The following is a 22,446-nucleotide window of genomic DNA, read 5'->3' on the forward strand; positions in this document are numbered from 1 at the left end:
CAGTCAATCATATCAAACAGGACACCTGCAAACAACCTGAGGCTGATACTACTGCTCAAATCACACACGGACACAGAGAGAGAAAGAGAGTGAGAAAAAGAGAGAGAGAGAGAGAGAGAGAGAGAAGAGAGTCAAACGGGGTTTATGAAGTGTGGAAGCCCCACTCTACATCAAATGAGCCCCAGCAGAGCCCTTTCACTCTCGCCCAGTAGCCTGGAGCCGTATGAGCAGTTAGCGTGACCACATGCCAGACAAGCGCAAGCACTGAATTTCAACTAAAAAGAAATTTCTCAAGTAAGGAGAAAAAAAAAAAAACTACATGACCGAAGCCTTGAAAAGCATCATTTGGTCACTTTGCTACACCACTCAGAGCTCAAGTCATGAACTCCCTACTTCCCATACGTCTTTAAAGAGCAGCATGTTCTTTTGAGGGATCTGGTTTTCTGGACAATCTCTGGACAAATGTAGTAATCAATATCAAAATCACAGTTATTTCTGTAGATAAGAAAGAACAATCTGTATTTTTACGTCAACTATTAGAGTTAAATTACTGTATGAATTATTCGGCTCTGAGTGGTCCAGCACTGTCACTGTGATACAAGCATTGCTGAATTTGATTCCAGGAGTCTGAGAGAGCTGACAAAATGACAAATCTCTCCATATCAGTCTTATAAAGTGTGATGCTGATCAGGACAGGTGTCTGTTAGCTGATGTATCAGAGCTGGGGATCCAGTGCTTTCAAGTGGCTGTCTAGTAATGCTGCATTGAAGGCAGTTTAAAAAGAGTGGTGACTGGCTTTACATGTGTCAGATTAGTCATGTGCTAGTCTTGACCGTTTTGCTAGTGGTTATAGAAGTTCATATGACGAAGGACTGGGTAATTTACCTTTCAAATTTGGTAGAAAATTGAGTAGAAAAAGGGGTAAATTGGAAAAAAAAATTATAAGCTTTAAGAGTTTACATTTTTATTATTTTCTGCTAGATTACGTCGAAACATGTAACAACATTTTTTGTTGCATCTCGACTCACTAACCCCTTCTCCATCTGCAGATGCTCCAGCCTCTCCTATAAAAAACTGAAAGTCATCGGCTGTCACCTCTGCGGGGAGATAAAGAATACGCAGGCTATTTTTAACTCCTCCTCCTTTAATTAACATTAGGCTGCCCTGTCGGAGAGTGGCTCATTTGTAGCGGAGATGCGATCCAGCCGTGACGCGGGCGCTCCTGATTGCGGCCGATAACAGACCTGGCTCAACTTCCATTGCCATAATATATGTCCTCCGTGGAGGCATTATTCATGCCAGTGGACAAAGGGTGACATTCTAATAATGTCAGTGGGGCAGGATTGAGGGCTTCAGCCGATGAAAGACTGAGAACAGATGTTGGGAAAGGAGATCGCTTTCTGTGGCCACTCTAGGTGAGATCGGTGCAGCGTTTACGGAGAGGGTTGGGCATGTCCTGCTCAGCAAGGTCCATCAGAAATCAGAGCTGACAGAGAAAGCTGCTCTCACATTAGTGTGTTTATAGGGGGCAGGAAGGAGGAGGAGGAGGATGTTGTAGATTGTTCTTGCTGTGGGATGTTTGGCGTTATCTGTCTGCGGAACGCTTACACTAGTAAGCTGTGGGCTCAGTCTGTGTGTTTGAGACATATGCTGGTGACTGACCTATCTCTGATTATTTATCAGGTGTATGGCAGTGTCTCCTATTCCCAGAGATGGAACATTTTAGCACTGTTAACGTTGTTAAGTGCTTTTCTAATTAGCAAGCCCTGAGCAAGTTGAAATAGGAGGGTTAGAGGAGGGGGTAGATAGATTAAATTACTCTAAACAGGTTACAAATTCCTTGTATAGTTTGGTTAAAAGTGGGGTTACAAACTGGGTTAAAAGTAAACTCAAATCTGCTCAAAATATATGTAAGCCACTTTCATTACACACCATTTTCAAACACAAGTATACACATAATTTAACCAAAAAAAGGCTTGTAAAGCAAACAGAACCACCCATGTAAAAGGATTCCTCACATGTGTGATAATAAGTGCTATATGGTGCATGGAGGTGGTGCCATACCTGTAGGGAAATGTGAGTAGAAGATAAGATCTTTGTTCTGGGGAGCTGTATGAACGACTCCTTGCCTAAGAAGTGCACGGTGTGCATTTTCTGGCACTTGTTGCCGAAGAAGCCGGGCAGACAGCGGCACACAGGCTCACCCTCCATTAACACACACTCTGCTCCGTTTTGACAGTCGGACTGGTCACACGGACTCGTCTTCTGCAGCAGGATCATAGGAGGAGGGTTCTCGCAGAAGAGACCACTGAGAGAGAAAGAGAGGAAAAAACAGATATTAAGTTTCCTAAGCTACATTTTTTTCTCAATAATTAAACAAATCGAAAATGTAAGAATTTAAAATACTATATGTTTGCGTGGATTAAGGAATGTTAAATGTCAGCACTTTGAATTTGGAAATGGAATCCATCTGGCACCCACTATCAGACCAACAACTACAACTCCCATAATTCAAGCCGCCTTGCCATGAGCATGCTGGCCAGTATTCAACCTCGTTTACAAGATAACACATCACAAGTCTTACTAGTGTGGGCATTCCCAAAGGGAAAAATTAATTGATTAATTTACATACTGTCATACTGCTATGTCATGACTTTTGGCATGTCAGTGTATAAAAGCATGTTGGGATAACCAGTAAGACATGTATAAGTAGGTTTATGTCAGTTGTTTTGATCAGAGATGTATAGTAAAGAAATAGAACTACTTCATTATACTGTGCTTATGTACTAAAATGCTGCATATTTTCCATACTCAGATACATTTTTATGTGCTGCTGTGTTGCTCATTACAATTACAAATAAAATGTAAGGAATCATTCCAAATCCACATCACTAAAGCCAGAGCGGTAGATGCTCTGCACTGTTACCGGGTTTGATGAATCTACTCATCATTGAGTAAATCAAGCGGAGAAGATTGACCGTGCTCTCATTCTGCCTTTCACTCTGAGAACTTTCCACTGCTTTCTGTAATAACTATATAACACAGTACTGTACTTTTACTTTTAGTATTCGGGTAGTGATTTTTTGCAATACTTATGTATGAAAAATGTTGAATACTTCAGTACTTACACTTAAATGGGGAGTTTAAAGAACACTTCTAATTCTACTCGACTTCAAGTCACTTTTTAGAACTTATATCGGGACTGTCATTATGAGCCATTTTTTTTGTAAGTAGAGCATTAAAACTGAGCTTTTAAAACATTTTCAGGAAATTTGAATGAGTGAAATCTGTTCAGAATAATGTTAATTAACACTGTAACACTAGGTAACAGACCATTTTCTTGAGCCCGACCTGACCTGGCCCGAGGAAAGTGGCGGGAAATCTCAGCCCGACCTGGCCAGAGTTGGACAGAGAATCTAAACTTTATCACATTTTTATTACAGAACTTGTACTTTTACTCAAGACTCTATCTGAAGTACTTTATACATGTCTGATTTTGAAACGATAATGTAGATGTTGTGTAGGACTATGAATAAGACCGTTGGTCTTTGGTAAGAATCCAACCTGCAAAAGGCAGAACTGACAGAGCATAAAATGATGTCATTACGCAGTTATTTTTAAATGGAACCGGTAAATGACTGTAATTACTCCACACTTCAAAGGGTTAAACGGAGCTGTTGATCAGATTGCTAAGTGAGTGTTTTTCAATGGCTGAACGCTTCGAACATCAAAGCAGCTTTTTTTTCGAGGCCTCTGATTCTGATCTCTCCCTCTTCGCTGTAATTTCTTTGGTAGATGAACACAACTTTTTTTGTTGTTACTAAGATGAAAATGGTGTTACACACTGATAGAGTGCCAGGGTGGGTGGGAAGCCAAATTAATGCAGAGCTCAAGCCACTAACACTTAATAGGCTGGGTGAGGAGCTGAGCACTGCAGAGAGAGCTATTGTTCATCTGGCTGCTGCAGCAATCTCGCTCTACACACACACACACACACACACACACAGAGGAGATCAAGCCTCTTCGAAGCTGATGTGTTGTGCCATCCTGCTGCTTGCTGGCACTGATTGCAGGCAAACACACATATGCACGTGTACACACACACACACACACACACACACACACACACAGATCCACAGGGCAGGCCCACACTTATAGCATTATAATTAGCCACATGGAGATTCATCTGCTATTTGCCTCAGCATAGACAGCCCTGTGTCGTATAATAAAGTACCATCTGTAGCTCAGAAACCTGGTGTGTGTGTTTGCCTCTGTTAGCCGTTGTGAATGTGTGTGTGTGTGTGTGTGTGTGTATGTCTGAGAGTGAGCTGACTCTATGAATGAAGTAATGCTCATCTTCAACAGGCAGTACCAGAAGCAGTGGTACTGTTTCACTGGCACAACAAAACCTCATATCTTTGATATGGCCACTTTTTGGAGTTACTTTTATGTACATTATTATAATACAATACTGTTATTATACACTACTAGTCAAAAGTTTGGATACACATCAAATGTAGTGTTTTTTTTTTTCATTATTTTAAAATGATCTGCATTGTAAATGTTAATACTAAAGTCATCCAAACTATGAAGGAAAACATGAAATTATTTAGTGAACAAAACAAATTCTGGTGTTAAACCAGAATATGTTTTATATGATTTTAAGTAGGAACCGCTTGTTTAAATGACAGCTTTGTACATCTTGACTGGATTTTCTCAGTCAGCTTTATGAGGTAGAGTCACCTGGAATTCAGGCTTTCAGTTAACAGCTGTGCTGAACTCGTCAAGAGTTAATGTGTCACCATAATATTTTCACTAAACTATATTTTTCACAAGGTTTTTGGGCAGTGCCAGTTGATTTATTGTCCATACATACATGAAATGTAATGTAATTGAATCCCTTCAGTGAGCTGATTTAGAAGTGTGAAAGTATGGTGCAGAGTGCTCCTGGGTGTAAAGTCCAGCTGGCCTTTTTAAAAGGTGTAAAAGAAAACAGCTGGAAACTGAGATCAACCTCACAGTGAGTGTGTGTGTGTGTGTGTGTGTGTGTGTGCTGGTCTTACCTAAACCCATCCTTACACACACAGGTGTAGCCGTTAATGGCATCCACACACTCGGCCCCGTGCTGACACTTGTTCTCCAGGCAGTCGTTATAGTCCTGCTCACAGTGCTGCCCCACATAGCCTGGCAAACACTCACACCTATAACACACACAAATACACACACACAGAGTGATCAAATATCACTTTAAATTCCTCGTGTTTTATAGACACGTCCCCAGTATGAGAAACTTTCACACAGAGTAAAGATAATTTGTTCTATTTTTCTATTGTAAATGCTGTATTTATTATAGTGATAGCACAAATACATGGTGTGTGTGTGTGCGTGTATGTGTATGGAAATGCTATTGCATGCCTCTCTTCTGAACTCTGACCTTCCACACAGAGGTCACAGGAGGCCTCTGTGCAGTTAACACACTCACCTGTAGCCCCTGGTCAGGGGAACACACTTGGAGTCATGCTGGCAGGGGTCAAATCCAGGCAAGCAGGCATCCACTACCTCCTCACACAGATCTCCTAATACACACAAAACAGACCTGTGCTTTACACTAGTGCTCCAAATACTGCGATTATACATAATTACATTGCTAAATATGGCTATACTACATAACTGTGGCTATTTTACACAGATTATATTGCTATACTGTCACACAAAATTACTACGTTTACAGGAGGAGGTCAAAACAATATAAAAAGAAACAATTGCTAAATTCAGATCATGTCAAAGCATGAAAAAAGGTTTTCCATTGCACGCATAATAACAGTGAGGTAAAGAATAATGTTTTTACTGGTAAAAAAAAATCTGATTCACTCAGATTACAATACTGGTCAAGAGTTTTAGAACACTCATTTTACATCCAATGTAAAAAGTGGTTAATCTGTGCAAGCTAAATCTGTTTATGTGGTTACAGGCAGTAGCTGACCTAGGTTTTATTCTAAATTAAATGTTTAAATCAACATTTTTTTCATAATATATGTATGTATTTTACTTGAACAAATCAAGTTTAATAGTTTTACTGGACACAAACTATTTTTTGGGTTAACCGGACAAATGATATTTTACAGAATAAGCAAAAATGACCTAAATAATGGGGAAAAAAAGAAAATTCAACCATGTAAATTGTTAAAGACATCACAAGACCAAGTCTCAGCCTCAACTGTGAAGAGAAGACTTGGAGCTGGAGTTTGACAGGTGGTGTGGCAGTAAGAAAGTCAGAGTAAACTGCCATATTTGTGCTTATCATGCCTGAAAACAGTGGTATTATATATACTTTTGACTGGTAAAGTATGCATTCACCAAAACATCCACATAAACACATGTGATTGGTCAGGAAGCCCAATGATACACAGATTAAAAGTACCCTTTTATATACGGAAGTCCTCAGCAATATTAATATTGAAAATGTAATGCAGCTATGATTATGATTAAATAAGTGATATACTGAACAGCCCTGCTTTTTACACTCTGCCCAGCTTTACACATGCGGCACTGTTTAAAAATGGCCAAGCAGCTTTGATGGAACATCGCCAGTGTTTGCCGAACTCTCTGAGATCCTCTGAGACGTTTCACTCCTTGCATTGTTTGCTGTTGTTTACATCTGGGGGGGTTTGGTGAGGGTGGTCTTGTCCTTGTCCGATGTCGAGTGAAAACACGTGTCTGTCTAAGTGTTGGCAAAGACAGAACTCTGAACTTATCCCACACAGCTCTACAGTTTCCATCTGAGAACACTAAATCAAGCCATTTATTCACACTTCAATACAGTCTCTATGCTTCTAGCCCTGTCTCTATCCACCTGCTGCTGGGCACTTTTGGCCCCCCACCTCATACACACACATCCGTCCATCCACACATATACACACACAGCCCTCTGTTCCAGCACTTCTGTCTGAAGGCCCTCATGCCATACGGTTCTGAGAGCATAAAGTACTCCACAGTAAAATAGTACTACTCAGACACACAGGAACAGATGCAGTCTCTCCAGGCCCTGAGTAAAGATGCAAAGTTCAGCTTCCTCAAAACCCTCCCACTGCCAGAGACCACGCTGGGCTCGGCAGAGCAGCAGCTGTAGGGGTTTGGCTGGTTGTCTATGAGCTGGATGCAGCCGGGCGTCCACAGCCCTCTGCGGACCACTGCCATTTCCTCTGCACACCTCAGCATCTGCCTCTGCTGCCTGGTGAAGTGCTGGGGCAGAGGGGTTTTAATCAAGTTTAAATGCAGGTTGAGAAGCTGAAGAAAATGTAAGATTAAATGGTTCATCCCAAAATACAATATTACTCTATTTTTTCCCTTAAGATGAATGAGCTCAGATACATGTCCTAAGTCTTGTTTTTTTGCACGGGAGCTACAAAGCTAATTGCTTTGCTCACTAACAATTAGTGTATGTTTATAACCACATCAGTTAGCATCATGCTAATTCAACCTGAGCTGCTGAATAATCTGTTCTAACAGACTAGCTTAAATAGTGCCTGATGTGTATGATAAGCATTTTAAAACATACTTAATTTGCTAAAAAAAAACACTGAAGCTAAAAACAGCAGCAACAGCTGATTTCATAGATATCAGTATGTCCAACAGAATTAAAAACATCATAAGCAAGTTTACTTAAAAGTAGTTAACCCCTTTTATATGGTTTGAGGTAGTTTACGCAAAGCTAAATGATGCTAGCCAACTAAATGTGTTTGCTACTTATGCTTCATTCAAGTTGTGTAGTTTTTCTTTTAATGTGTTTTCCACCATGAAGCATCACGTGACCCCCCTTTAAAAACTGAATCTGAGGTAGGACACATTGAAAATGAGTTGTGACGTAAACAACATGGCCAAATACGTACAAACACAATATATCTAATTCAAATTAAATTTTGTACATTAGTTTTATGGTATTGTATTGACATTATTTTAATTTTAAATCTACAATCAACACACATGCTTTTTAGCACAGAAAACAAAAAAAAAAGAAAAATCTCATCAAAGTCTCCACGTTTTTTTTTTTTTATTTCCACACGAACCTCAGAAACTCAATCAAATCACCTGAACAAATTTCACTTCAGAGAAACAAGCTGCCTGGAAAGCACTTGGAAGCACAGTTAGCTAGTTAGGTTAGTTAACTGTGCATTGAACTGTATAAACTGTTTTATTCATACAGCTCCAGTGCAAATTTAAAGAAGCTATCTAGCTAAACCAGCATGGTTTGCTGTTTGAATGTATGTAAATTAATTCCATTTGAGGTCAAAACTGTGCAAATATTACTTCTGGATTTGAAAATATGAACTACATTGGCTGCTGAAATTCAGAAAGGCCTTTAAAGCTTGGCCTTTTCCTTCAGTATCATATCTGCAGTCTTTACACACAAAAATGGAGAGAATGCTCTGCTGGGTTACTGTGTTCAGAAATGTGCCTGAGGCTCATATGAAACCTTTCTGCCCCCTTCTAAAGAGCAGGTCCTGAACACTGGATCACAGTATGACTGCACCTATTCTAAGCCTGCTCTAGTCATGTCAGGCTCAGTAAAGCTGGACAGGTCATTACTGCACTGCATGACAGATCACCGGGAGCTACAGCGATACGTCACATTCACTTTAAACCATAAAACCCCCCGAGGAAAATATCAGTATAGACACAATATGCTTTTCAAGCAGCTTTTCTTCTGATATCCTTTTCTTCCACTCTTTCTTTCACTTGCACAAACATACACTGTGAACTGCACTTTAAGCTACGCAAGGTATTGCAGAGAAAAATTAAAAGATGGTGTTTTTTGATATTACTGTAGTCATTTTGTACTTGTAGCCTATTGAAACAAGTAGAGAAATTCTGTTGAAAGTGAGGATCTGTTATGCTTTGCAGGCTGGTATGCTTGCCAATAGTACTTGTAGCTCAAAAACACTATTTTTGAGTCAAGTTCATAACTATACTGCTATACTATCTATACCAGTACAAGCTATACTAGCACTAGCAGACATCCTAACAACCCTGCAGAAACTCATGTAGAACCAATATATATATATACATCAAAAGAGAGCAACTGCACAGCTAAGTAGCTTGTTAGCTAGTTTAGATAATGTTTGCTATGCTTAAGAAATGACACTATTAAATTCACATAAACATGCCCCTTAACCCTGTTTCAAACAGTGAGCAAGATGGTATGGTAATTATTTTTACTCCTATTTTCAATCTGGGATAAAGTATGTTTTAGATTTCCCTCCTCAATGCCTGCTCTCTTCTGCTGCTTTTTCAGAATATTGTTTATTGGTTATCTGTGGGCATCAGGGAGCTTTATCAGTATCTGGAAAAACTCCTGGCAAATCCAGAGAAGGCGGAATCTCTCAGACTAGCATGGGATTCAATAATATCTGATATTTGTTTCTATAGAAACAAAACAAAAGCTAAAAGTATAGACTAGAGCGTCTTAATACAGAATATAAATTGCATACAAAGGAAGTTAATTCCACACCTATCTATGGCATTAATTAATTTTCTAACTGCATGTGATGTAATGTTGTCTTTAAATGAGGGTGGGTATGGGCATGTGATGGATTCAGAAGAAACGTTAAAAGAACTCCTAATTGGCAGGAAGCTGTTGGGCTTTCCCATCTTCGTCTGCCTCTCGGCTCAGCTTCACACACACCAGCAAGCAGCTGTGTGGAGGGCAAGCCTGGAGCTTTGGAGTCCAGGCCAAAGCTAGTACCAGAATGGGCAAACACGCACACACACTATATGCACAAGTTCCAAGGGGAATCTGCAACTAGACTTGCTGCAGAAATAACTGTCTCTTCTCTTCTCTTGTCTTCTCTTCTCTTCTTCATCTTCTGCCATCCCCCCATCCCCCCCCCACCCTGCCATTCAATATGAAAGTAATGGCAGAGCTTCTCCATATTGCTTGTACTCTAGAATGCTGAATCAGCGCTAAGGCCCGCGTTTCGTTTCAGAAGACTTTGCCCTCTTGCAGTTTTTGTTTCCAGTGTTTTTTAAAGCCATCTCAACTGTGGCAGTAGCTAAAGGCAAGAGTTACAGCTTCATTGCAGTACAACTACAATGGCTAACAAGACAATAACACAGGGGACAGGGTTTACCTGTGGAACAAAGTGGTCTGAGTTAATGGGATTGGGATCCAGAGCTGCAGCTGATCTGTTATTGCCATACACTGTGCTCTAATGACTACATTAGAGCCATTAAAGAAACAACTACTGCTGCACTGAGGTGGTCTGAACAGTACCTCTGTAGTTGGGAGGGCAGACGCAGGTGTAGTTGTTGATGCCGTCCACGCAGGTGGAGTTATTCTCACAGTCATTGTCTTCACAGTCGTTGGGATTCACCTCACAGCGCTGGCCCTCAAAACCAGGTGGGCATACACAGCTAGAGTGAGCGGGAAACGGAGAGAGGATGCTGTTATTACTGGTGACATTTTGATTTGGGACTATTACTTAAATGCATCAATGTAATGGATTACATTCACATTCATATTGACAGGCCTGATTCTTTGGCTTTTTCTCATAAGTGGGTTTCTTTGTAAACAAGAATATATACACTATAACAATCATATTCAGTTGTAATCAAATTAACACGATTATACAATATTCTCTTTCTATTTATGAGCAAGAAAGAAATGTGCTTCTAACTCCTATATTTTCGAGGCTAGATCTTATGAGGCCAGCAGCCAGTACCCTTATCCTCTCCACTTCTATCTCTCAATGTTTAGTCTTTACAATACCACCCATTTAATATACTACATTAATGAAGTGCCTCTATACCTTGTTCTGCCTTCACCATTTACACAATTCTACTAATACTACTACTACTACTACTACAGTGAAGATAACCTCTATACAAACTATGCAGTACAGGCTACTACTTTTTTGCTGTTTTTAGCAAAAGAAAAATTAATTTTTTTCCATTATATAGCTACTAGAGACAGGTTATATTTGTCCAGTGTCATTTATTTCACTTTAATCCTGGATATATGGGTTAATTAATTTGGCATTATTAGTATCATGACATTCTGGATCATTGACTTCTATTACAAATCTGATAAAATTCTTTATTTTTTAATATCTCAGTTAGGGATGTGCCATATCATATTGTATGCAAAAATAAAATTACATTTTCATTTTGTTGCTGTAGTATATTCTTAAAATCTTTTTTTAATGTGTTTTGAGTGTTTTGTCATATTGCCAGAAGTGTCGTTATCATCAAAAATACCATAAAAAATATTGTGATATTATTTTAGGGCCATATCGGCCATATCTATTCACAAGTCATTAGAACTGTATTTATTTGTGTAGTTACGATACAGTCATATAATATTACAGTTCACAGCTTTAACATACGTCCACAATAAGTCTTCTACCTGGTTTATATTTCACAAAGCTGCCTTTCTTAATTACACAGCTGAAGGTGAAGCCTGTCCAATAGCAGGAGCACAGAGGAGTGTTTCTATTGGCCAGTCCTCACCTTAGCCTGGAGTGATCTGGCGTACTGTGAAATATCCTCCTACTGAACTGCTTTAGCTGCTGTCTATATTGTGGCCTGGCGCCATCAGTGGCAGAGGCTTCAAAGGAAGCAGAGAGTTGGATAAAGCTGAGTCTCCATGGTGACTCTCTGGGAGAGACCAGTAACACTTATCTCACCCGGTAACCAGCGCCCACGCCCACCGGCGCCCGCCGGCGCCCACGCCCGCCCTGCCCCGTCCCACGGCTCTCGGAGACGTCTCCGCCTCAAAGGGCAGCGGCTACATCAGAGCCTATATATCATACTTACCGCCCCCCTCCACTGACACCAACCTATACCACAAACACTCACCCTGACCCTGCTCCAGCCAATTGGATCTCCAGGGCCGTTTCATTGCTTTTTTGTAATGTCAAGTGGAACCTGACGCAGGCTTATTTGTTGTTTGTCTGGACTGGCAGAGGCCGAGGCCCTTCAGTAATCGAATGTAAAGGGCAAAGCCGCATGTGTTTAAATGTTACAAGGTGATTTAGGAAGCAGGGAGCATCTGAAGGCAGGAAATTTACAAGGACGTAAAACGAATCTCAGCGGCTGCTGCTTTATAAAACCTTTCTGGCAAATCTAATCAAAAACTGATGCATTTAGTAGAAAATATTGTAGGAGACATTTAGAGATTTCTAAAGATCACCAGAATGGAGATGTTTTTTTGACCAGTAAAATAAATCTAACATGTACCTGAAGTGGCCCTCCTGGCCGGGCGTCAGGTGGCACGTGCCTCCGTTGATGCAGGGCTGGCTGAGGCAGGCGTTAGCAGCTATTTCGCAGTTCCGGCCCTAAAAGAACAGAAGAATTCACATTTTGAGGACATCCCCTTTATCTCTGTAATATATTTTTGATCAATCAATAAGGCGAATCAATAAGAAACCTGAATAAACATCACAGAAAAAGAAAAAATCCTTGTCATCTTTCAAATGAAGTCAATTGAAGTTATTTTGGAGCATTTTTTTATTGGTTTGTTCATGTCTCTTTCATGCCTACACTCTAATAAAAAGTGTTTCTATAGGTGTTCCTTGTGACAATTTTTTGGTTTACACTTTATTGTTTTACTCAACCCTTTGGTAAAGCACATTCTGAGTCACTACATCTTACGAAATAAGGTGCTGACCGTGTCATCTGTACTAATTGAGAAAAGTATATTACGTTAAAGATATAGCTTGATATTTGAAACCTTTTTCTTTTTTATAAGCAAATGCACATACATTTAATATGGGTGTAGATTTCAAAAAGAAAAAAAAAACATTATTAACATCAAATATTTTTTCATTACTCCATACAAATAAAAACACAAAGGAAAACCAGTGCGGTTTTTGGTAAGAGTTCTTTTCTATAAAGGAGAAGCTGTTGTATGTCGTTCTCTAACAGCCTTTTTATAATGGCTCTATATAGCACTAAAAAGCATTCTGCCATTGTTACATGATGAAGAGCCGCAGATGGTCCCTTTTTATGTGCTGTATTTATATATCGCAAGTTTACGACAATCTGGGGCTCCCAAAGGACTGCTGGAGAATAATTTCTATATAGAACTCATATAAAGACCAAATCACTGTAAGAGGAGACAGGTACCAGTAAACAAACACATTCTAAAAACAACTTTGGAATACCTACATTGGTATACATTGTGAGGTGTTTTCTTGTGAGGTTGCCAGTAGTCACTGGTCAGCTTGCTCATGACAAGATACTCAATCCATATAAAATAAATTGCTCTTTAACTAATCCATGCATTCAAATATGCTGGATTTTTTTTTTATTAATTCTTTCTATGATGATTAATGTTAGAAAATTAGAAACAACCTCCTTCATATTTCTCTGGTGAGTTCTTTACGTTTCCTCTCACAACTAGAGTGTGTAGTACTGTGTTATACTCTTCCTGAAAGCGTGAAACAGTAGGCTTGTCAGCTCAAACGCTTGATTTGTGTTTCCCTGTCCCACATTCCGGTCTAGAACAGGGGGGAATTGTGTTTATGGGGGCTGAGTAATGGATCCAGATCCGTTTAACACTCTGCGGCTCACGCTTTCTGTCTGCCCATTCCAATTTCAAACAAAAACTTCCGCCGCCCTTATTTCCTCTCCTCCACAGCTTTTACTCTCTTTCTTACACACACTCTCTCTCTGTTTACCATTTTATTTTCTTCCCACTTTTTAATTAATCCAGACCCAGAGGAAGTACAAGCAAAGGAGAGAAAGGCTAACCAAGTGAAAGCTGTCGAAACCTAATAGAGGAGACACTGAGGCACACACAGGAACACACGCATACACACACACACACATGCTTAGACACACACACACACACACCTGGGTTGACCTTGGGTGCAGAGATTTTAATTAAAAGAGAGGCCATTGGTTTTGTGTTGTAGAGGGCGTGAGGTTAAGCTCTTATCTGTTCCACTGCAGAGGAACACTGACAGGAAGCCTATAACCAAACAAAAGCCTAATGATTCTATGCAGCAGTCGGGACACACGCACACACACACACTAAAGCTGCATGATCTGGATATATTACAATTATGCATTACTTTACTGCTGAATTGTGCTTAGCAATACATTAACCACGCTGAAGATCCCCTGCACATTTTAATTCACAGTTACTGTTTACTGACTTAATTTAATCTATTAGGGAAAAAATTCAACAGTAAACGTGACATGAACAAAGACTCTTTCACCTTTCTTTCACCTCCATAAAATCATCCACCTGCACCCATTTCTCCCTTTACAGTCTTATTCATGCATTCATTACCTCTCTGCACTCGGTGCACTCTGATATGCCTAATCTATTTTTTCATATATTGCCATACTCCTGCTCGCTCACAGTGCTAGATTTTTGGTGGTTCCACCCTATAAACTGCTTACTTTTTGGGGGCAGGGCAGATCCCAATATCATGACCCACATGGCCTCTTCCTTCTTTTCTTTTAGAGTCTAGCTATATTCATAGTGTGTCCTCTTCTTAAAAGCCCCCCATGTTTTTTAATATTGAGCCTGTGTAGTTTTACAGGGTTGTTTTGTGTTTCCAAATCATCCCCTAAGGTAACACTTTATGGTAAATTTACAAACATCTATTACATCTTTAGGTGTGAGTAAGATACTATATATATATATATATAAAAATGTTCATTTTCATCTACCCTGCATTTAAGTGGTGTTGAAATGTAGGAAATTGTGTTTAAGTATTGAAGTTGCAGTACCACTTTAAAATAAGACTACCCTTATAAAAGGTTTATAAATTAGATGATTAATTATTATTGATTAGGTTATAAATGCCTTAAAAAACATTGATAAGCAGTTACAACACATCAATTGAAAAGGCAACAGTGATCCATTGTTTGCTTAGTCAGATCCATTGTTTGCTTAGTCATTTAATTCAACATTTATCCAACATTTATAAAAAAAATAGTTAAACATACTTACAAATATATTAACATGACAAGTTTAATTCTGATTGATGGAAAACACAAAGTAAGATACAGTATAACTGAGTGTGGAATCAATATTTTGCAAATTTTCAACTCACTGTTGCCTTTGCTCTTTATGTGTTGTTATAAATTTATTAACTGCTTATTAATGGGTTCTAAAGTATTTGTAACCTAATTAACATACATTAATAAACTCCCTTATAAACCATTCAGAAACCCTTTATAAAGGTAGTCTTATTTAAGTGGTATAAGTAGTACCAGAGTTGTATTTACAAGTGGGGAACTCAGGATTCTAGATTAAGTTGTATTTAATAGTTATTTTAATTATATCACTCAAACATATTGTTATTGTTAAAAATGAGGAAAAACCCAGAAACTGACGAGAAGTGCTGCATATTACTGTATAATACTGGCTCAGATATAGATCAGCGTGATGAAATTTACAAAAAATAAAATCATATACTTTATTGAACAGCCGTAACCTGCAACCACATTTATACAGACTCTCAGAAATACCTCTCCTTTCTATATTAAATGTAGCTTTGCTTTTTGGAGATGTGTGGCTTCCCTCCGACAGTGAAGATAAGTGGAGTTAGTTGATGCGTTTAATTTAACAGAAAAAACATCCTGATTGGGAGTCTAAATGTGCGTTCACAGCATTAGACACTTAGCGTCTCTCCATTGATCACACGGGCAGCATTGTGTATGCATGAGTAGAGGAGCCTCCGATATATTGAGTGAGCTCAGGAAGATTGATGAGGAAATCCTCTTGCACTCTGGTAATGATATGCATAACTCAGAGGGCTCGGAACAGTAAGTGCTGCGGTATGACTGAGCTGAACTAAACCGGTGAGGTACCTGTGTGGGGGGTGAATCTCTCACCTTGTAGCCGAAGGGACAGGTGCAGTGGTAGGATCCGGTGACATCACTGACACAGGTCCCATTGTTCTGACAGGGGGTGGCCAGACAGGGGGCGCACTTGGACATTAGATTTAAATCCACAGGACCTGCATGAAACACAGAGAGAGAGAGAGAGAGAGAGAGAGAGAGAGAGAGAACTGTGAGCGTCTATCTAGTCTTCTCCTACAATAATGTGGTTAATAATGTTTCTTTATATAGAACGACAAGATATGATTTAAGTTTGTTGTTGATGATGTATATGATATGTAATATGTAATTAATGCATGCAAATGAAAAAAAAAATCACTTTATTGTTTATATGACTCATATGGTGCCTCAGAAATTAGAATTTCTAATTTGCGTTTTTGAATAATGATTCACAATGAATCTATTCCAATGAATCCAACAATAAAGGTAGCATCCTGTTTTTCTGTATGTACTGATAAAAAAAGCTCCAAATTCACATTTTAATACAGAGTACCATGCCTAAAGTGCACAAGCAAGCAGGTCAGCTACTCTGTGGGCAGATCCGAAAGAGTCCCTGCAAGTATTGCTGATAAGATGTTAGTTAATACAGGGTTAAAGAGCTGCTCTGAGGTAACAGAGGCCATTTTAAATCTTTTTAGGTCTTCCTCGACACAAATAAATAAATAAAAATCCCCTTAATCTTTTCTCTAATCAATCCCCCAGCACTGCTAATAAGCTTTTAAGGGTTTTGAGGTTGAAACCTTAGAGCACTTGGATACTCTATAACTCAAAGAGGGAGTGAGAGAGGCCGAGTGAGGAAGGGAGAGGGGTAGAGAAAGAGACAGCAAAAGAGAGAAATTAGCTAATTAGTACTACACATAGAATATCTGTACGTTTATTTTGCAAGCAGAAAGAGAGAGAGTGTAAAAGAGAGAGAGGGAAAAAGAGAAGGAGAGAGATATAAAGGCTTACCCTTGCACTGGAAGCGGTTGAGGGGGGTGGTCAGCAGCAGGCGGTCAGCCATGTCTGGTGGGCCGGTACAGCGGGCAATGCCAGGTTCTTTAAAACCAGCCTTCACCCACTGAGAGAGCCAGCGAAGCTCACAATCACAGTACAGTGGGTTAGCACCCAGAGCCCTAGGAAGCAAAAACACACACAAACACACACATTTTTATTTATTTAATGTCATAAATATAGTAATATATTCATATATTAAATTTATTATTATTATCTTGAAGTATTTTAAATCAAATGCAACCTAATGTATTCTTTTAGTTTAAAAAAAGAGAGAAAAAAATTTTATTAAATAAACAGCACTTGATTTTTTCTGTATGCACTGAAACACACACACACACATACAGGATGAAGGAGATTTTGCCCTACACATCAGAAGACTCACACAAACACAACTCCATTCATATACACACACACACTCACATACTACTCAACAACACAACGGCAGCCTCTTCATCTGCGAAAGCAAAAGCAACTGCACTTCCTTCTATTCTCTCTCTAATCAAACAGAGGGTCCTTATCCCTAAAGAGGAACCTTTCAGTGACAGCTCCTTTCACAGTAGCTCTACAGTCACTCCACTTACAACTGGCGGCAGGAACTACAGGCGGAGGCAGAGCGAGAGAGAGAGAGCGAGTGAGGGAGGGAGCGCAAGAGAGCGAAAGAAACAAAACAGTCATAAGCCCTCATTGATGGATGCCTTTTAGCTGTAATAAAATTTACAAAGATTTCCTGTGGGGCCCTGTCTCAAAGCTCCAAGCTCAGGGCGGCTCTTTAGGAAAACTGCTCTCGCTCTCTCTCCCTTTCCCTCTCTCTCTTTCTCTCTCGCGCTGGGCCCAGGTTGCACCCGGTAATGAAGTCAAACCTCCATAGATCATAAAAAGCAGAGTGAGTCTGAGAGACTGACGCTGGGAGCCTGTCATTAATAGGGAGGGTAGAGAGAGAGGGTGAGTCAGAGAGCGAGAGAGAAAAGGAGAGAGAGAGAGAGAGAAAAGGAGAGAGAAGCTCACACACTTACAGATGAGACAGAGACGTCAAGTGGTTGAAGGCTCCCTCTGGAATAGTTGAAAGGTCGTTGCCGTGGAGGGTCCTGGAAGAGAAGAAAGAGCAGAAATTTGAAAACAAGCATATGAAACACTCTGAAGAGGGTTTTATTGTTTAGGGGTGAGAAATAGTGAGATGTTTTAGGAGCATGAATTAGCTTTAGCAGTTTCTGATTTGGGCTACAGTTTACATAGGAATTAATGTCACTTAGGAATGCTTGCTCTTCATCTACTGTATGCTGATAATGCATTTCCGAGCACTGCTATCTTGGAACTATAAATAAAACCACTGTTTTAATGTTTCCATTTAAAATCCGGCACAGTTTGCCCGGTGCTTGTGTGGATTTTGAGTGCTTTTAGCAACAGCCAGTTAGCACAGGGATTATTTAGCACTCGTGGCCCACTTGACCCACCATCAAACATTCCACTGCCCACATGAAATTGTAATCGACCATTTTAAATCTATATATACTGTAACAGTGGCTGAAGTTAAATGCAAAGTGACGTAAAGAATTGGAGATCAAGTGAAACCTCATACTGGGTGCCAGGTGGATGGAATAGTTCTTGTTCGAAGTTTGGTGGACTTGTGCGAGCATTTAACATTTCTCAAATCTTAGTGTCACCTAAATACCAGGAATAGGTCATAGAAGGCGTTACCGCCCACAGTGGACAGTGCCGTGGGTGCAAATGATCATGACTGGCAGAATCTCGCTAAAACTGTCCATGCAAACAGACAATACTATAAATATGAATTTAGCTGTATTTAACACATTTAACTAATGATATTTAGTTTTAAATTCTAATTTTTATCCCATTTTCTCCCAATTTACACAGCCAATTAACCAGCCCACTCCTTAGGACTTCCCCTATCACTAGTGATGCCCCAACACCAGGAGGATGAAGATTAGCACATGCCTCCTCAGATACATGTGAAGTCAGCCACTGCGTCTTTTTTGAACTTCTGCTGATGCAGCAATGCTGAGTAGCATCACAGCACGATCGGAGGAAAGCGCAACGACTCGGTTCAGATACATCAGCTCACAGACGCCTTCTAAGAGAGAGAGCACCATCTACCCACCCAGAGGGAGCAAGGCCAATTGTGCTCTCTCAGGGCTCCTGTAGCCGATGGCAAGCTACATGAACAGGATTCGAACTGGCAATCTCTTGATCATAGTGTATACTATATTTAACTAATGTTTAAATGAATTTCACTAATAATTAGTTTAGCATTTTAATAAAGGTAACATTTTGGTTCTCAAGTTTACACGATGTTTACATAATTCAAAATGAATGCACTTTCACTCTGGTGCTCCTGCCCCCTTTAACCCCTGGTCTTGAGGAACCTCCAGACCTGCACTGAGACTTCATTGTGTGATGTGTCAGCGGTTTCTGCTGATTGTACCCGCCTGGTCTGAACACCCCACCAACACACACGCTCACACAGCAGCGTCGTGTCAGTCTAGCAGTAATCAGCCGGTGTGCCCAGACAGACCACCACCGCTGAGGCCAGCAATGTCCCAGGGGCATTCTGGGAAATGAACAAGTGAGAGTGATGGGTGGCTGACTAAAGAGAGCTGGACAATATTCAGTTTAACCCCTTAATGTCACAGCTCTTTCAGCTTGTGCTGTAATTGAACAAAATATGAGATTATTACTTAATCAAACAGTAGCCAGGTAATTCTGTAAAAGATGAAAGGCCTTTCTGGTGTAGCTGCTGTAGGGCTTCTGCTCAGCTGATAACCTCCAGGCTGTAGCTAATGTGAAACTGGAGTTGAGAAGAAAGGAAAAACGACTGCTTGTGTTCATCATCTACAAAGAGGAGAACCTGCTGAGGCCAGACATCATTCTCCATCCTTCCTAAACCTGCTCTGTTTCACAGCCACCCCTTAAACTGGGACTATTAATGCAGGCTGCAGGGATAGAAACTAGATTATGTGTGTGTGTGATTGTATTTATGTGTGTGTGTGTGTGTGTGTGTGTCCGCAGGTGGAAGCAGGAAGTGGACTTACAGCAGACGCAGGGAGCGCAGTCCATCAAACGCATGCACTGGCACACATCGTATCTGATTATAACTCAGGATGCTGCAGAGACGGAAAAAGAGGGAGAGAGAGTAAGAGAAAGTAAATTTAGGCACTGTCACACTTATACTTCCCTTGCTGGTTCATAAATAACACATCAATTGGAAAGTAAATTTGCATTTACATATCCATTAAATTGTATAATAAATTGTATGATTAATTATTGATACATTAATGTTAATGTTCAGTGCCAAGATCAACAGTTCAGGCATCACAGGCATCACACATACAAAAGTTCTGGTGTCAGAGTGTGGGGTGCAAATTTGTATGATGCCAGATCACCATTAGGGATGCAACGATTATTCGATATAATCAACAATGCTGATTTAAAAAATGTGTCAACTTCAAATGTTTGTTGTTGACTAATCATCAATTAGTAATGTTACACAAAATATTGGGGACACAAACACAGCCTGCGTCTTCAAAATGCCCAATCACAACTGATTTCATATTTCCTTGCTAAATATCAGCACCTTCCATATTCAAAGGACAATGTTCTGGACTTTTGAAGGACATTAAATCCTATGTTCAGCTGTTTCTATCGTTTTGAACCAATAGTGAAAGCTAGAAACAGAAACCGTACCCACGTCAAGCAGAAGATTAGTCGACTACTGAAATAATAGCCCTAATTACCTTTATAGGAACTTTGACAGCCGAAAGTTACATTAATACGATCCTCCAACCAAAGGTTCTAACTTTTTTGAAAACACACTATAAATGGTGTGTGCTATTCTAACAGGGCAATGCTCGACCACAAACTGCTGTTTTTAAGAGCTTACATTAAAGACTAAGATACTATACTATGGACAACTCCAAATAGAAAATGTGTGGGATGATATTGGATGTGCTTTGAACACTCCACCCCCACTTAACACTATTAGGAACCTCTACAACTCTGAAACTGTCTAAGACTAAGACGTTACACTTGTCATGTTACATTACAAATGTGTTACACACTCCTTCTGCTATTAGCTTAAAAATGACAAAGTGTTGCCAATATCTTAATGTCTTAAAAATGTAACCTAACCTCATTTATTTGCAGATGAGTGTATAAGTGTATAAAACTCACAGTGTGGAGAGCTGAGTCATGTTGCTGAAGATGAAGGGAGTCAGGGAGCTGATACTGTTATTACTCAGGTCTCTGTGGGCAGGGAGATCATAAATACACACAATTAGCCTAATTCACTGACAAACTGCAGCTTTCAATACTCACAGTCATTTTCTCAGACCTCAAACAAAACATCCAAATAGACAGAAGACAGTGTAATAGTTTACTACCATTTACAGAATTAGTATTCACCCACTACAGTATAATAAGAATACTACAGTGCTGTTGCTGAGCTATGAAATGAAGAAGGTGGAAATACGTACACAAGTGAGAGCTGCTTCAGACTGGACAGCTCTTTGGGAACTGATGTCAGCATGTTGCCCTCCAGGTATCTGAGAAATGAGAGACAAATATTTAACCCACTGCTGCTTTTACATTGTTAAAGTACCACAGAAGGGATGTCAGGTGTCTATTATAATTTATAAATGTGAAACTTGGTTGAAACTAAGAACCACTACAAAGCTGATGAGACAGAGGTTGAAGTATTTATGTTTGTATAAAAGTTGTAGGCATAAGTTGTGTTAGCATGTCAGAGTGTTTCAGTTAGGACACGTTATTTGATATGCTGGACAAGAAAGATGCCTTTATGCTGAAAAAGATGCTTCTTTGAAAGTTAAAAATTGCAAACTTTTACATTTTGATGTGGAGGCATGTCAATCAATAAAAAACAAGGTTGTGTGGAGACAGGGAGACAATTTATAGAAATCCAAGATGGTGGTCAGAAGATTGGCAAGATGCATGTTGTCTCATGGGAGTCTCAAGGGTTCCTCAGTGTAGAGCTATCGGGCGGCATTGCACCCTAGTGGAAATCTGTAAGTCTAAGCTTACTGTAAATAAACGGAAGCGATTTACCCACCCAAATAAACTGAAAAAATACATTTTTCAGGAGATAAATCTGTGAAGATAAACATCCAGCGCTCGTTTGACTTAAAAAAAAAATACACCTTGTGTATGAAAATAGACCAGGAAATAGACGTTTATTGATATAATATAATCTGGTGCGTCTTATAGTCTGAAAAATACGGTACTTGAATACATTCACAGCAAATATTAAATATACATGTACATAAATACAAATTTTGCTATTATTTTGTATAGCAAGATTTATTAAAAAAATAGACAAAACTAGGTTTAAGGCCATTCTCTGTAGCTGCCTCTGTGACGGCTTTTTCTCAGAATTCAGAATGACTCAGACTCTGATCGGCCAGCGCGTGACGACTGAGGAAAAACTGTATCGCTTGTGGCAAAACTAATTCCTGGAATCACTGCCGGCTAATGGAGCTCAGTACCAGCGAGGCACCGGTGTCAGAAATGTGGTGGGAAATATTAAAACAAAAATGACAGAATGACATGTGAAATGACAGGGAGAGA

The 22,446-nt window shown here is 39.7% G+C and overlaps 1 protein-coding gene and 1 long non-coding RNA gene across 2 annotated transcripts in view; one reads left to right on the top strand and one right to left on the bottom strand.

Annotated features, from left to right (window-relative positions):
• Positions 1 to 22,446, top strand: part of LOC103046144 (uncharacterized) — a 99,823-nt gene that overhangs the window by 62,757 nt on the left and 14,620 nt on the right. The window contains exon 4 of the long non-coding RNA XR_002651818.2: positions 19,876 to 19,999. This is a non-coding gene — a long non-coding RNA (uncharacterized LOC103046144). The remainder of the gene's footprint in view (positions 1 to 19,875; positions 20,000 to 22,446) is intronic.
• The window catches only part of slit3 (slit homolog 3 (Drosophila)), a 228,618-nt gene that overhangs the window by 13,859 nt on the left and 192,313 nt on the right, over positions 1 to 22,446 (bottom strand). The window contains exons 21-31 of the mRNA XM_022684066.2: positions 21,339 to 21,407; positions 21,037 to 21,108; positions 19,899 to 19,970; positions 17,865 to 17,936; positions 16,807 to 16,970; positions 15,850 to 15,974; positions 12,235 to 12,332; positions 10,271 to 10,410; positions 5,483 to 5,576; positions 5,064 to 5,201; positions 2,065 to 2,308 (exon numbers count right to left, since the gene is read on the bottom strand). Coding sequence (XP_022539787.2) covers positions 2,065 to 2,308; positions 5,064 to 5,201; positions 5,483 to 5,576; positions 10,271 to 10,410; positions 12,235 to 12,332; positions 15,850 to 15,974; positions 16,807 to 16,970; positions 17,865 to 17,936; positions 19,899 to 19,970; positions 21,037 to 21,108; positions 21,339 to 21,407 — 1,288 coding nt within the window. The remainder of the gene's footprint in view (positions 1 to 2,064; positions 2,309 to 5,063; positions 5,202 to 5,482; positions 5,577 to 10,270; positions 10,411 to 12,234; positions 12,333 to 15,849; positions 15,975 to 16,806; positions 16,971 to 17,864; positions 17,937 to 19,898; positions 19,971 to 21,036; positions 21,109 to 21,338; positions 21,408 to 22,446) is intronic.

This window comes from Astyanax mexicanus, chromosome 10 (assembly GCF_023375975.1).
Source record: "Astyanax mexicanus isolate ESR-SI-001 chromosome 10, AstMex3_surface, whole genome shotgun sequence".
NCBI classification, from domain to species: Eukaryota; Metazoa; Chordata; class Actinopteri; order Characiformes; family Acestrorhamphidae; genus Astyanax; species Astyanax mexicanus.